The 14,276-nt window shown below is 32.0% G+C and overlaps 1 protein-coding gene across 1 annotated transcript in view; it reads right to left on the bottom strand.

The window, feature by feature from the left end:
* The window catches only part of GRIA4 (glutamate ionotropic receptor AMPA type subunit 4), a 509,744-nt gene that overhangs the window by 54,983 nt on the left and 440,485 nt on the right, over positions 1 to 14,276 (bottom strand). Inside the window, exons 10-12 of the mRNA XM_060157932.1 lie at positions 13,521 to 13,631; positions 5,494 to 5,700; positions 888 to 1,258 (exon numbers count right to left, since the gene is read on the bottom strand). Coding sequence (XP_060013915.1) covers positions 888 to 1,258; positions 5,494 to 5,700; positions 13,521 to 13,631 — 689 coding nt within the window. The remainder of the gene's footprint in view (positions 1 to 887; positions 1,259 to 5,493; positions 5,701 to 13,520; positions 13,632 to 14,276) is intronic.

Genomic DNA, 14,276 nt, shown 5'->3' with positions numbered 1-14,276 from the left:
TAATTTCTTTTCATTTCATTATTTGAGGATTATTGATTCAACTTTCTATGTTATTGGAATTTAAGCACATTTATAGTGTTCCTGGTTCTTAAGGAATGCAAACTGCATTGTAACTAAAATGTCTCTTTTTGAGAAAGCATTTCTTTAAAAATACATATATTTCTGATGCTAATATAAGTCACTTTAAATTCAATTCTTAGCTTCTCATGCCTTCAGCTATTTTTCTGAGAGAAATTTGGTATTTTTCTTGCAACAGGAGGTTGGCTGCATTTTTGACAAACATAACTGAAACACATCCTTATGGATATGAGCCGTTACTCCACCGATAAGGAAAACAAGTATAGTATTTACGTTGCTGACTCTTCGCCAACTGCTTAGCTTGTTTATGATTATTAGATAGAACAATGTATATCTGGAACCTACTATATTAACTCAGGTTTTAGGTAACTCCATGGTAGAAATCTCCATTAAGCTACATGGGATGTAAATCGAATTCAAAATTAATTTTCAAAAGTGAACAAAACAATAAAAACATTTGATTTTGAAAAGGAGACAACATAAAAATAAATTCCTATTCTTAAGAATTTAGATTTAGTTTCCATCTGTAATCACTGAAAGAAATATTAATACAAAGTTATTTTTGAGCATTCTGATGGGTTCCATATGTTACTTTTCCATTGGGAAATTAATCTTTATTATGTATCCATACTTTGTGCTAATTTGGAAAAATCGGTTATGAGTATATTTAGATTAATTTGGGATTGCAAAGTTTTTCTGTGTTTCAAGCAATGCTCTGCCTCCAGGAAAAGAACATATAGAGAGATGTTATGCACAATATTTAGAATTACTGTGGAATTGGTGACGAACTTAAGGGTTTTGAAACTAACCTGGGTGAAATGTCACATCCTTGCTGCATAAAAGCACCCAAGGAAAACCAGAGGCTGTTAAAGATGCCAAACTCATTGGGAGGCTGGTCACTGGGTCCTTCCTTTCCATCTTCTGGCTCTTCTGTGTGCCACTCATATGGACTAAACCTACTAACTAGGAACAAGACCACGCTCACACCAATGTAGGCAAAGACTATGCACATCCAAATCTCATAGGCCAGAGGATCCAAGAAGGAAAACACTCCTGGTTTAGATTTCTGAGGCTTTTTGATCATAATAGATATGCCCAAACTCATGAAGGGCTTAGAGAAGTCAATGACCTCCTCTCGGACCAAAGTGATTGTCAGAGGGGCAATAGCAATCTCTGCTTTCTATAAAAGAAAAGACACATGAAAACATGTAGGTTAATAGATTTCATGAAGCAAGTAGTACTGGATTGATCCATTCAAAGTTAACCAGTTATGTATTTATTCTACATTTTTTGGGGAATACCAACAATAAATAAGGCCAGTAATAAATACAGAGATGAACAGATTTGTTTTCATAAAATATTATGTCACTTTAATTGCACAGAATATTTTTATTGGTGCTAGTAATTAGATGAGAGGAAGAGAAAACGAGTAGACATAAGCAAAAATAACTTGAATTCAAATAACTGCCTTAGTCTTTAAGGGTCTGAGATGGCGCAGAGGAGGATATTCGATAGCTTTTCCATATGGCTGAATTTCTGAATTTCTTAGCCAGAATTGCTGTTATTTTGCAGTGTTTTCTGTTTCATTTGGAATGTTGTCACTGATTCATTACTTGGCCATTCCTTAATATTATGAATTTCAAACATCCTTTTCTTTTTTATTCCTTTCCAGTTATGAGTAAACCTATCATAAAGTCTGCGTTTGTGAGATAAAAGAAACCTATTGTTTGACAACATTTTTTGACTCAGCACACACACACAAATCTGGAAACTGACATTTATTTCTTCCTATTCACATACTTTGATTTCTACTTTCAATTTCTAAAAACGATTTTGGAAAACAGTGGATTCAATTCTCATATATTATTATTAATAAGACACCAGCTTCCATTTTCATTTTGTGATTCTGAGTAATTTTTCTGAGCCTTTTTCCATATCTCTAAAATGAAGACATTTTCTTTCCTGTTTACCTCATTGTGTTATTGCAATTATCTGTTAAATAAGCCTTAATAAAACAATAGTGAGCATTTAATGAGGGATTATGTATCTATGCTGATTTAAATATTTGGAATGGCTTTTCACTTAACCTTCTTAAAGAGATAAACAATCTTATGTTTATCATTGTTTTATAGATGATGAAACTGAGACAAATGAGTTTTACACATCATAGCAGCTCTGCAATTTGAGACTGTACTTCTTCTATTAAATCATGCCATCTCTAAGATCAAATGAAATAAAGTGTGGTGAAAAAACTGTAAATTGTTACATGATCTACAAATGAAAAAAGGTTTTTTGATTATTTATTTTAAATGGAAAATATTTGGCATTGAAATGGAATCTGAAACACAGACATATATGCTTTTACATAGTGGCTGCCACTCTTACATTCACTCTATATCTCCTCAGGCCCTGGATTGATACAATGGCCAGCAGCTTGATACAAATGCAACTGGAGGGTTAGCATGGGGAATGTACTCTGGCTGTCACGTTTTCCACTGGGTGACTAAGGATTAACTGCATACACTTTCAAGTGGGAATAAACTTAGTTCACATCACAAATGCCCACATATAATACAAAAGCCAGAGAATCATTGCTGAGAGGTTATTTCCCCATAGTTATTATTATCTGTATAATTTTCATTATACAGTGATATATGAAGTAGATATAGAAAAATTAGTATATAAAAACAGAACCAGAAATTTAGGAAAATTTATTTTCATTTCCTTCACCTACTCTTATTATTTTCTTTATATATGCCCTACTAGACATTGTTTTATGAAATAAAAATAAGGGAGTCTCCAACACATAAAACTAGATGCAATGGAAAGCAAGCATTAGATGATAGTGTGACAGCAATGTTTAATGAGGACACATTTAAAGTTCTGAAATTTGTGATTTGAAAGAGGCCAGTGAACAGAGGATACATCTGAGTTTTCTCTGCTAACATTGGAGATGCTGTGTTTGCCTTGTTCCATTACCTCTCAGTGACTTCCAAAATTGTGAGAAATATCTCCTGTAAGAACCTGATAATATTTGGATTCTCAAAGACCTCTGGAGTAAGGCTCATGAACCAGCATTTTAACACACACCACAGGTAATTCTGGTGTTGGCAGGCCATGGAACTTGCTTTGAGAAAACAATCCCTTGGGTTGTTTATACACACACAAGTACAGCGGGGCCCAGAAGAAGGCGCTGGAGCAGTGTACCACAGAAGATCATATAATGAACTTGCTGCAGTGTGCAGGTGTGACAGGCAGAATGGACCTGAGAGTGTCATGGAGGTTTTGAGCTTTGGGGTAACCATCTGGTGGTGTGCTGAGATTACATATGCCTGTCTCACAGATAATCTATCCCTAAAAATTACAGTAACAAAGTTTGCAAAGAGTAAAGTAAAAAAAAATGGATTCAAAGTTAATCATTTTGCTGGCTTTGTTGAGTATAAGAATATAGATGGAGTTTTATTTAGGGCCCTGCAAACTGGGATTTCATGTAAGTATTAGCAGTAAAAAGAAAAAAAAAGTAGTTGAGAAACAAGTAAAGACTTTGCAGACACCAGAATGGAAAATAACAAATCTGTGGAAAGTGTATGAGACATGGAAAAAATTCCTTTTGGGAAAAAACTGGACAACTCAAGTGGCAAAGATCAGATTATTTAAACCCTAGCAGGCTGGCTGATGAATGAATAAGCATTAATAACCATTATGTTATCTTCTCTCTCTGAGAACTGCCTGGGACTTTCTGTGCCTGTGACACGAGTACTACTGATACAAATTTTTGGTGTTAATTACGTTACTCTCTTCATATCACCTGTTTTCATTATTTAAACAATATTCTCCCAATAAAATGTGGTCAGAACCCTTGCCAAGGGGTGAGCCTGGGCTGCCAAATTGGTAAGGACTCCAGAGGAGAGATATGTAACAAATGTCTTAGAAAGTAACTCTGGTTAGTTATCTGGTCCATAATTAATTGGTAATCCAAGAATGAGTTTTTGAGATCAAATACTCAATAGTGTCTTCTGAAGGATATGAATTAGTGTAGTTCTAACATTTAGGTTAATGTTCACATTTAAAGTCTAAAAGTTTAAAATATTACCAATGGACACATGCTTTAGGAACCCTTTTTCTTTGGGACTTAAAACTCAATATCAAACTGTTGATGAGCCCTGTGATAAAGTACTTTTTGATTTTTTAAAAGTGCGAATTTAGTTTTCCTCACTTAGGGCACCTAACTAGTCGGCAGTTCTTTCAAATGAATATAAAACTAACTAATTGCTCTTTAATGTCAAACAATTTCCTCTTGCTGCTGAGGTTATAGCTACCATACTGGACTGTGTGGAGAATGTTCATTGCTTCACGGTCTGAAAAGCAGGATGCAGAATCACAAAACTATTGAATTGCAGTTCTGGCTTGGAAAGTGAACCCCTCTATATATTTCAGTTATGCTCTAACTTGTTCTACCTTTATTCTTTCCTGGTGAAGGATGACTCTTGTGTAATTCTTTATTTTTAAAGGGTCTTGTGACAATTAATCAGACAATGTGTTTTGAAGGTGAAATTTGTGAAATATGAATTAGCTTATAGAAAGTTTCAGAATACATTTCAAGTGTATGTGACTTATTGGTTACTTGATGAATAGAGCTTACTGTGAGCTCTAGGTTTGTTTTCTGGACTTTGGAAATATCATACCTTCACTAGCATTTGATAACTGTTGGCTTGATTTTAACACTTTGCAGTGGAACCTGAAGAGACCAATCTTGTTCTGGTTCAGGCAGGAATGTCTACATTGAATTTGCCCTTGGCTTTCGATATATACACTCAATATCTTGTGAACTCAAAGGGAAGGGCATGACATGATTTCATGTGAAGCCCATTATGGAATAAATTCTAGCTTTTGTGTTTTGTTGTGTAGGAAAAAATGATGTTGTTGCATTAAGTTTAAATTTACTGTGTTCAGCAGAGTTGTAAGAACTTCACATTATTGGTGAATACTTTAATATATGTTAAAATAGTTTACTGATTGCTTCACCAATAACTTAAAATATATTTACCAGTAAATACAACCAACAGGGATATAAGTAACTCTCAAAATAGTTCTCAAAACAACATGTCTATTGTATAACAGCATCAGGCTTAACAGAATAATCATGGCAGATACTGAAGTCAGTGTTATTTTTTATAAAATAGGACATTGTATTCTGAATTTTTATCTTTTTGAAATTATCAAGTATTGGTTTCTCCCATTGTTTGGAAATTGCATTATTAATGAAATAGAGAAACATTTGACATCATATATGCTTCTTTGAATGTAACTACAAATTTAAAAGACAACAGTAGACATTTAAAAATTGGTATGTGCCCACATGAAAAAAAACTTCAGGTTTATGTAAGTAAATTTTCAATAGATTGATTTGCTTACCCCATAAACAAGTTCCCCTACCATCCCATTCCAGATTTTTGTGTCTGCATCCCTTGCTCCATATTTTCCATCAGGGACAATGGCAATTTTATACTTGATACCAATATGTTTTGCAATTTCAGATGCCAAATCTACACAGTATCCTTCATACTTGTCATTTCCTTCAAACATTTCATGATTTTTCTTGTACATAACATATGGGGATTCCTATAATGAGAGAAGTAGAACTGTAAGGGAGAAATTATAAAACATTCAAAAACTTCATGCAACTTTTCAGTTTCAGAATTTAACAAAATATTATATTTAGTATTAGTACACACACTGATTTTGTGTGGCAAGAAATTGATAGTAAAACAGATGAATGTATAAATGTGCTTAGAAGTATATTAAGTTGCTTTACATTGGATACTAAAAATTAAATCTTTAAAATAATTTTCTCTTGAGTGATTATTACATACCTAGCACTGTGACTGTGATAGGAAAAATATACATTAATAATAGACTAGAGAAGCATAAATTATCATTTATGGCAATGAAATTACTATTTCCAAAGTATCTCATGACCTGAAGACTATTTAGGAGTCAGCTTCGTGTAATAAAAGACTCATTCAAAGTCACAGTTCTCCGTATTCTGCATCTTATTTAGCCACATTCAACTGAGACTTTCTTTAGGAAAAGAGCTCTATCATTCTTCTTTGCTCTTTAGCATTTAGCAATATGTCTTTCTCAGAGCAGGCATTATTAGCAAGTTCAAAGAAGAAATGAATTAGTAGTTTTTAAAATTTTATATACTAATTTACATTAAATTGGCTTTCCTAAAATTGTCCTATATTTTGGCTTTAATTAGGGCTGTGTTCCATGAATTTTTATTCTATTATAAAATATGTTTCCAATGGAAACTAATAATTTTTCCCCAGTTGTGACAATCACACACTTCAAGTAATATTCCCATTTAGTTTCTGAAGCAAGTAAGACAAAATAGCATGAAGAATTATTGTGAAAATCCTTATAAAATGAAAAAGATTACTGTTAACTAATAATAACTGAACAGTTTTCAGTACACATACACACACACACACACACACACACACACATCTCTAAACCAAACCATTTAAAGTCTGTGAAACTAAAGAGACATGTTAGCAAAAAAGCACTTGATTTTATAAATAAAACCTAATGCCACCAACTCAAAGATAGGCCTGGCGAACACGCAGTACCTACAGAACTCCTGGTCACACTTCAGATTTTTTAATCATTTGCAGACAAGGAGTGACCACTTTTGACCACAGTGTCATTGAAGTAATGATTCATATTTTATAAAATTGTACTGAGACATTTAGTAATTTTAATACAAATCTTTTCTTTTCTCCCAGAAATCTGTAGTTGGGAAAGTTGAACTTGCTCTTAAAACTCTGGATTAGAAGGTAATTTACTTTGTATTACATGGCAGTCTACACTAATTCTGATTTTGTTTTTAAGTACTTTGTAAATGTAGAAACTATTTCTAAAAACTTAATAAAACTGTACATTACATGATATATGATTCGCTCATAGAGATGCCTAAATAACTCTATTGTGGGAAATTGTATAGCATTGCTCCTTGTATTGTTTTCTTAAATCCTGCCTTAGGTAGACACAGCCAAGTGACCCAGAAGTCTCTCACTTCTTCCTTGAATTTGATGAATATTCTAACACTGGACTTGGGTAAAGAAAGTTTCTCCACCAACAAAATAAAGGCCACTAATTGTCTCTTTAGATAGATGAAAATTATTTGTTAACTTACAGAAAACATTCTCCAAATATGAAGCATTTTTCAAATTATGAATGTGGTTATGAAAATCGGTGAGTTGTTGCAATACATTGTTAACTTCTAAGCTATGCTGTGGAATATTAGTAGTTAAAATGAACTAATCCTTTCATTATTTCTTGAAATAGCTAGTTAAAATATGGAAGAATATGTATAAAAAAGCAAGAATCACACATTTGCAAAATGCTTAACATTCTAATTGAAATGGCTGTTAGTATAACAAACGAGAGGTTTTCAAAAGGAATATTGCTAAGGTTCACATTTGGTACTAAGGTTGATAAATTCTAAAGTGTCTGAAATATTTGAACACATGAATTTTAGCCCTCAGATATGTATACTACCACATTAGCTTGTGTACAGAAGTTTCTCTAGCTAGCATTATCACCTAATTTGCAAAATCCCCTGTACATTATATAGTGAACAATTTGCATCATTGAAAGCTGCATTTTTAGTATTTACTTAAGTATTTGTTAAACACCCACTGTGTGCCAGGCAGCTTTCTGGGAACTAGGGGTACACAAATAAATAAAATATCCCCTTCGTCCTCTTGTGATTAAGGTTAAATTCTTTTTAATAAAGGTAAAGGAGTGAGAGTGGTAGGGGACAATAATAAAATATAGTAGTAAAAAATAATATTAGCCCTCACTTATTTAGTGCTTACTCTGTGTCAGTTACAGAGTTCTAAGTTCTTAATTGTTCTTCAATTGTGCTCTTTTATTTACTTTTCACACTGCCATTTTGAGGTAGCCATTTCCCATTTTGCAGATGGAAAATTTAAGCTTAGTTTCAACAAATTGCTCAATTTCACAGAACTAGCAGGAGTGAGAGTTGAACCTATATTTTGAAATATCTGGACATTTTTGAAGCTATTGTTGCATCTGTCAAAATATATGCAACCATTTGAGATTTCATATGATTTAACAAGCAAGGTGACAAGATTAGATAAATGAATTTCTATATTTTTAGTGAATGAAATTCTCTATATGAAATCTTGAGTAAACAATGTAGATAAAATTGTTCCATATTTCCTCATTGTGTCTGGTACTCAATAAATATAAGGCATTCAATAAATATAAAGATCTCCTTGTCTATCAGTGCTTCCTAAGTAAGAATATCATGGAAAAGTAATTGTATTGGAACTTCTTATTCAGATCTTCAAAAGGAAAGTAAATATTGACAAGTTCCAGGTCACCTCTTCTGAAACAGGTACATGTATATATAAATACAAATTTATTTAGTGTTTTCATCTTTTTCAGTTTCCTTTTTGGATAGCAGGGGCACATCAGGTCTTTGTTTTCCTGACAAACGAACCAATAAAGGCTAGAGAAACCTTCAGCTTACCGAAGATGTTGATTAGAAATTTAGCTAGGCTTTTTGCACAAACAAGGGCATGCATAATTGTTGATATTCAGATATTGGTGCATGGAAATTAAGAGAAATAAGATGATCACACTCAGGAAGATGGAAGAACAAAGGGAGAGAATTGCTAGGCATTTCTTGCAGGAAACCTCTCACAGTTGCTCAGTTCTTCCCAATTTCTTTGAGTGTGTCTCATTTTCCTTTTCTTCCACATCAAATCCAAATTAGCAGCAAATCCTCAACACTTTCCCAACCTCTTCATTTGCCCCATCTTGAATCTGATAATTTATCCCCAAGTAGCCCTTCAAACACTGCATACTTGAGGAGATTCAATACAAAGTTTGGGGGCTACTACAGGTGAAGAAAATACCAAATCTTTTCAATATAATAAAAAACGAGTTATAGCCAATCATTAAGGGGTATTTGTGGGCCGTTTTTGTTACGCAACCTTATGGAGCCCCAAGTGTTCAACTGTGAATAAAAATGGAATATAACCTACCATCTTTGCTATCAACTACTTTGTTCTGTGGGACAATAATTCCTTAGAAGTTATTTGAAATGCACTACTTCTTAGTGACTATGAGTTTATTACCACAATTTCCATAATGCATAGTGTTCTACATCTGCTCTGCAATTTCAGGAAAGAAATCAATCTCCGTTTAAAACTACTACATTAGGGTTTGCTTATGAAAATGTTTGTGTAAATGAATTAAGATGATTTTCAATCAGTAAAGTATCATTTTCCTATTGAGGAAATTCTTGTTTGTATTTAGCAAAAGTAAAACTATTGAAATATATATATTTATTAGAAAAGCTTTAAGATTTTCTAAACATCACAAATATAATCATTAAAATTGCTACTTGAAAACAGTTAAAATAATAAAATCAGTAGCATCAACAAAGGTTATTTGCTATGTGGATATTTGTTTTTCTCCAAAGATCTCAATGTAGATAATTTATCCCATGTGTAAAATTCTTAAAAGTGAATATTAAAATGTTATTATTCAATACATAAAAAATGAGTAAATTTAATGGTGGCACAGTTTTAAACTTATTAAAAATAACATTTAAAAACATTGAGTTATAAGCTCTTTGGAGACAGGTGTATGTATGGGGAAGATTGATATCTGGTACAGGAAGAAAATAAAAGTATCTATTTTCTGTATCGGTATATACATATATGTGTATATAAATATGCATGTGTATATTGTATACACACATGCATCTATGTATACTGCATTTACAAAATTCTACATAGAAGAGATAAAATATCAAACAACTCATAAAATGTATAAAAAATATTCCTCTGGTACAAGGAAGAAAATAAAAATATCTGTATTTTCTGTATCAGTATATACATATATGTGTACATAAATATGCATGTGTATATTGTATACACACATGCATCTATGTATAGTGCATTTACAAAATTCTACATAGAAGAGATAAAATATCAAACAACACATAAAAAGTATAAAAAATATTCCTGGAAGGACTAAGTGGTATAAGTAAAATTGCTTTAAGGTTTATAATGTAATTCTGAGTCTACGGTGAATAAATTTGGATTTTATGCAAAAATTTCCAAAAGGATTGTTATGTTCCTATGATGGCAAGAAGTACATTCTTACTTTAGTAATGCATCATCAACCTCTTTACCTTCAGTGGTAAAGATTTGGGGAAAAATGGGCTTGGCTGAAATATAACTGCATTATCTTTCTTTTTCCAGAGAGTTCAGCCAAAGTAGTGAGATTACAGACGAAATCACCACTACGACGTCTACTGCAAACTGCCTTTTCCTCAATTGCTGCACTTACCCAAACCACATGGCACAGATTTGGCTTCCTTAGGTTGTTTATTTTGAATGTAAAATGTTAAACCACTGTATGGTTACAGTCTCATAAATTTTGCAAATTTTTAGTCACTAAGACTTAGAAAAAATGATGAGCATCTGAATCTAGAACTTTAGACCCTTCAACTTTGTAGTCATGATTCTCATGTGATGATATTGTCAATTTTACTTTTATTTAGATTTAGTTAAGTTATATTCAGTATGACTATATTCAGGAAGAATACATTAGTCATTAAAATGAAGATCACATGTAGATATAAAACAAATAGATTTCAGAAATTCAAAAAGCTAAAGACACTTTTTATTTAAGAATGATATCTACTATACTTATTTATCATGTTTCTTGTCTGCTTTCTCTCACTAGAATGAAAGTTCAATTGAGAGTGCAGGATTTTTGTCTGTTTTGTTGGCTAACATATCCCCGGGCTTATAACTGTGCCTAGCAAATAGCAGACGCTTAATAAATATTTATGAATGAATAAATGAATTTCTCAATCAACTTTATTTAACAGTATCATATACTATTACAGTGTATCAACATGTAAATAACAATACACACAAAGGAAAAACAAATGGGAGAACAGCAAGGCCATATCAATTTCGATCAAAATGAGTGAGTTCCAGTGCCACAACACTCTCAGCCTTCTTTTGTGTCTAGATATCTGTCTTGCACATAGTTTAATATCTAACCAATTCCATTGCTGTTGGAAGTTTTCAACTGAATTTGAGGGGTTATTATACACTGGTGCCAATATCTCATTCATTTATAAGGAAGAATATTTCTTTCAAAATGAATGAGATGATGGAGATGTCATAGGTCCTGGAATATCATTTTCAACAAAAGCAAATATAAGGAAGGATTCTAGTTTTTTTTTTTTTGAATTATTGAAGTTGCAAAGGTCAGAGGCATTATTTATATGGAGACTACATTTTTATACAAAAGACAGATACTAGTATTGCACTATTTTGATTGCAAAAATATTGGTGATATCACTGTCAAAGAACAGATAACTTTACAGAATAGTTGTTATGTATTTAGGAAACAATTGGATTCTTCAGTAATTTGTACTTATTTTTTGACAGCATGCTTCCTGAAAAACAGCCATGCTTGCAAAACTAATTCAATATTTTGGTTTTAAGAATTATATCTCCAGCTCCTTTAATAACAGAAAAAAAGGAGATTCTCTACATTATATTTATAATGCACATTAAAACACTTTATTTCACATATAACAGGCAAAATTTCAAAAAATCTTTAAAGAAAACAACTACGTGTATTCAGAAAAGAAGGACGCAAATTCACAGATATTTACTTTTAGAAAATCTACGCTTGGAATTAGAAGTATGATAATTCCATCATTTACATACAATGACCTCATTTCCAGATATGGGAATGGATACATCAGAATTAAGCGACTCTTTTTCAACATCTATTTTCTTGAAAAAGATGAGGATTAATTCTTCTTTTGTTTTAGTATCTCAGGAAAGTCACAGAACTTAAAAACTTTTTTTTCTGGTTGTCCAGAGTTGGTCATCCAAGAAGAATCCCACATGAAAAATTAGCTTAAATTTACTACACAGGAGAAAAAGACTTGAGCTTTAGTTAGGAATGGTCGAACAGCGTGGAGCTCATTTCTTTCTTGATCAATTCCTTAAAATAGGATTCTTCATCAGAGGCTGAAAAGAGGAGGACTGAACTGAAGTATGACTTTCCATTACTGTCTTTTTTAGGAATGTATATATATATGTATATTATATATATACATACATATATATATTTAAGTCCCATGCAAATATTACACAATTAAGTTAGAAGATATATATTTTGCATCCTTACACAAAAACTGCTGTTGTTTGGTTTGCATTCTAAAATTATAAACTTCCAACTAAGTCTTGGCAGATTAACATTAAGTTTCTAGCTGGTGATGCAACACTGATAAAATTAACTGCAACATTATGAAAGCTTTTCTCTGGCATTTTCATGCTTTGACCTCCATGTCAAAACTTTGGAAATAACTTGACATTACTAAAAGCATAAAATTAAAATTACACAAGCTAAAAACTAAATTACATAAAATACTTCCACTTTATTTAGAGTAAGGGCTTCAAAAGTAGTTAAAAATGTGTTCTGCCTAACGAGACAGTGAGCTGAGGATATACAACTTTAAATTAGATAGAAAAGGTTACCGATTGTTGATCTCCTTTGACTAGCATTGACTCTAAAAAGCATGTTTGAATTTAGAAGAGAAAAATATGAGGCATCATATTATTTAAAAGATAAGTTCATGAGAATCTCTTTGAAAAAGCAGCCTTAAAATTTAGAGTATTTTTCATTTTATGATGTGACTGAATGAATATCATTTTTCTTAATTCCTAGGAGAATTCCAGTACATTTTATTGTGTATTTGTCACAGGTCAATGAGAAAAATAATCGGTATAAAAACCCCTTTATGCATTAAAATTAAATATAAAATAAATTTATTTCTAAAGCATAGTTGTGTAAAGCATACTCATTAAAATCTTCACATTCATACCTCCACTATTATAAACAGACAATGCAAATCATTATTAAATGGATAAAGTACCTGAAAATTATAATTTTAAACACTATTAACGATTATTACATTGGTGTTTTAAAAACATAATAACAACAATGATATGATGTTTACTACTGGATATTTTTATGTGATTAGTTGTTGATCTTTTTCATGTTTATTCTTTTGTCCTTTGAAATCTTAGCATTTCATACATTTCCAACTAGAGAGCTTCAATTTTTAACACCTGAGCATTTTTCCAAGAACAGTAATGCAACAAAAGATAATACAAATAAAAGTACTAAATGTACTCAAAGTTCAAGACAAACATTCAAAGCCTCGATAGACTTTTGTGGATCAGAACACCCATGCCACCATCACTAAGATGCAGCTTTCATCCTCCCTGTTCACTGTAGCTGGGGAATTAAAATTGCCTGTGGACAAAATGGAACATCATAAAGCACAGACCAAAACTTACCATAATAGTGGTTACAACCACTGTTCTGTTCTCAATAGCTGCTGTGTCATTGCCAAGAGTGGGCATATCTTGAATTAAGACTAATTTATCCATATCATTCCAGTACCCAACCTGCCAAATACAGAAAATTATTGAAAACACATTTTAGAAGAGTTTTCTTTAGTTCTTATCAGAGCAATGAGAGGTATTAATAAGTAAGCAAACAAAACAAATTTATAAAGCACACAGTAATGTGTTTGGAAGTTTTCTTAATTGATAATGAGCCAGTTTTCCTGATGCTAATGATACTGCCTAGTTATACATTTGGCAAATTTGCAATTTACAATCATGGAGTAGCCAAGACATTGAGAATGGATGAGTTCAAAAAAGAAGGTGGATACAGATGGAATACCATTTGTGTTGATCCTCTTGTAGTGAGATTGATTGGCACCTTCTGTAACTAATTTACATGATTTTATCAATAATGTTACAGGTTTTATGGTAAAGGGAAGAGTCAGATTTACATAGGGTACACATACAAGATGTTTTCAAGAAAAAAGACTTGTGTATTTTTAAAGCAATATGGAAATAGTTTTTGGTTTCACATAACCTAGCCACTAGTCTCACCATTTTTAAATGCTAAATACATCAGATGTTAATATTAATGATTACTTAACATTTTCACTTTTGAAATTTTTTAATTTTTTCACTTTAAATCCTTATATTACTTCTCATTTAGATGTGGAACAAACTCCTTTCCATAAAATATATGAAGTA

This window comes from Lagenorhynchus albirostris, chromosome 9 (genome assembly GCF_949774975.1).
Source record: "Lagenorhynchus albirostris chromosome 9, mLagAlb1.1, whole genome shotgun sequence".
Taxonomy (NCBI): Eukaryota; Metazoa; Chordata; class Mammalia; order Artiodactyla; family Delphinidae; genus Lagenorhynchus; species Lagenorhynchus albirostris.
The sequence above is the reverse complement of the archived record's forward strand: the minus strand, read 5'-3'. Positions and strand labels throughout refer to the sequence as shown.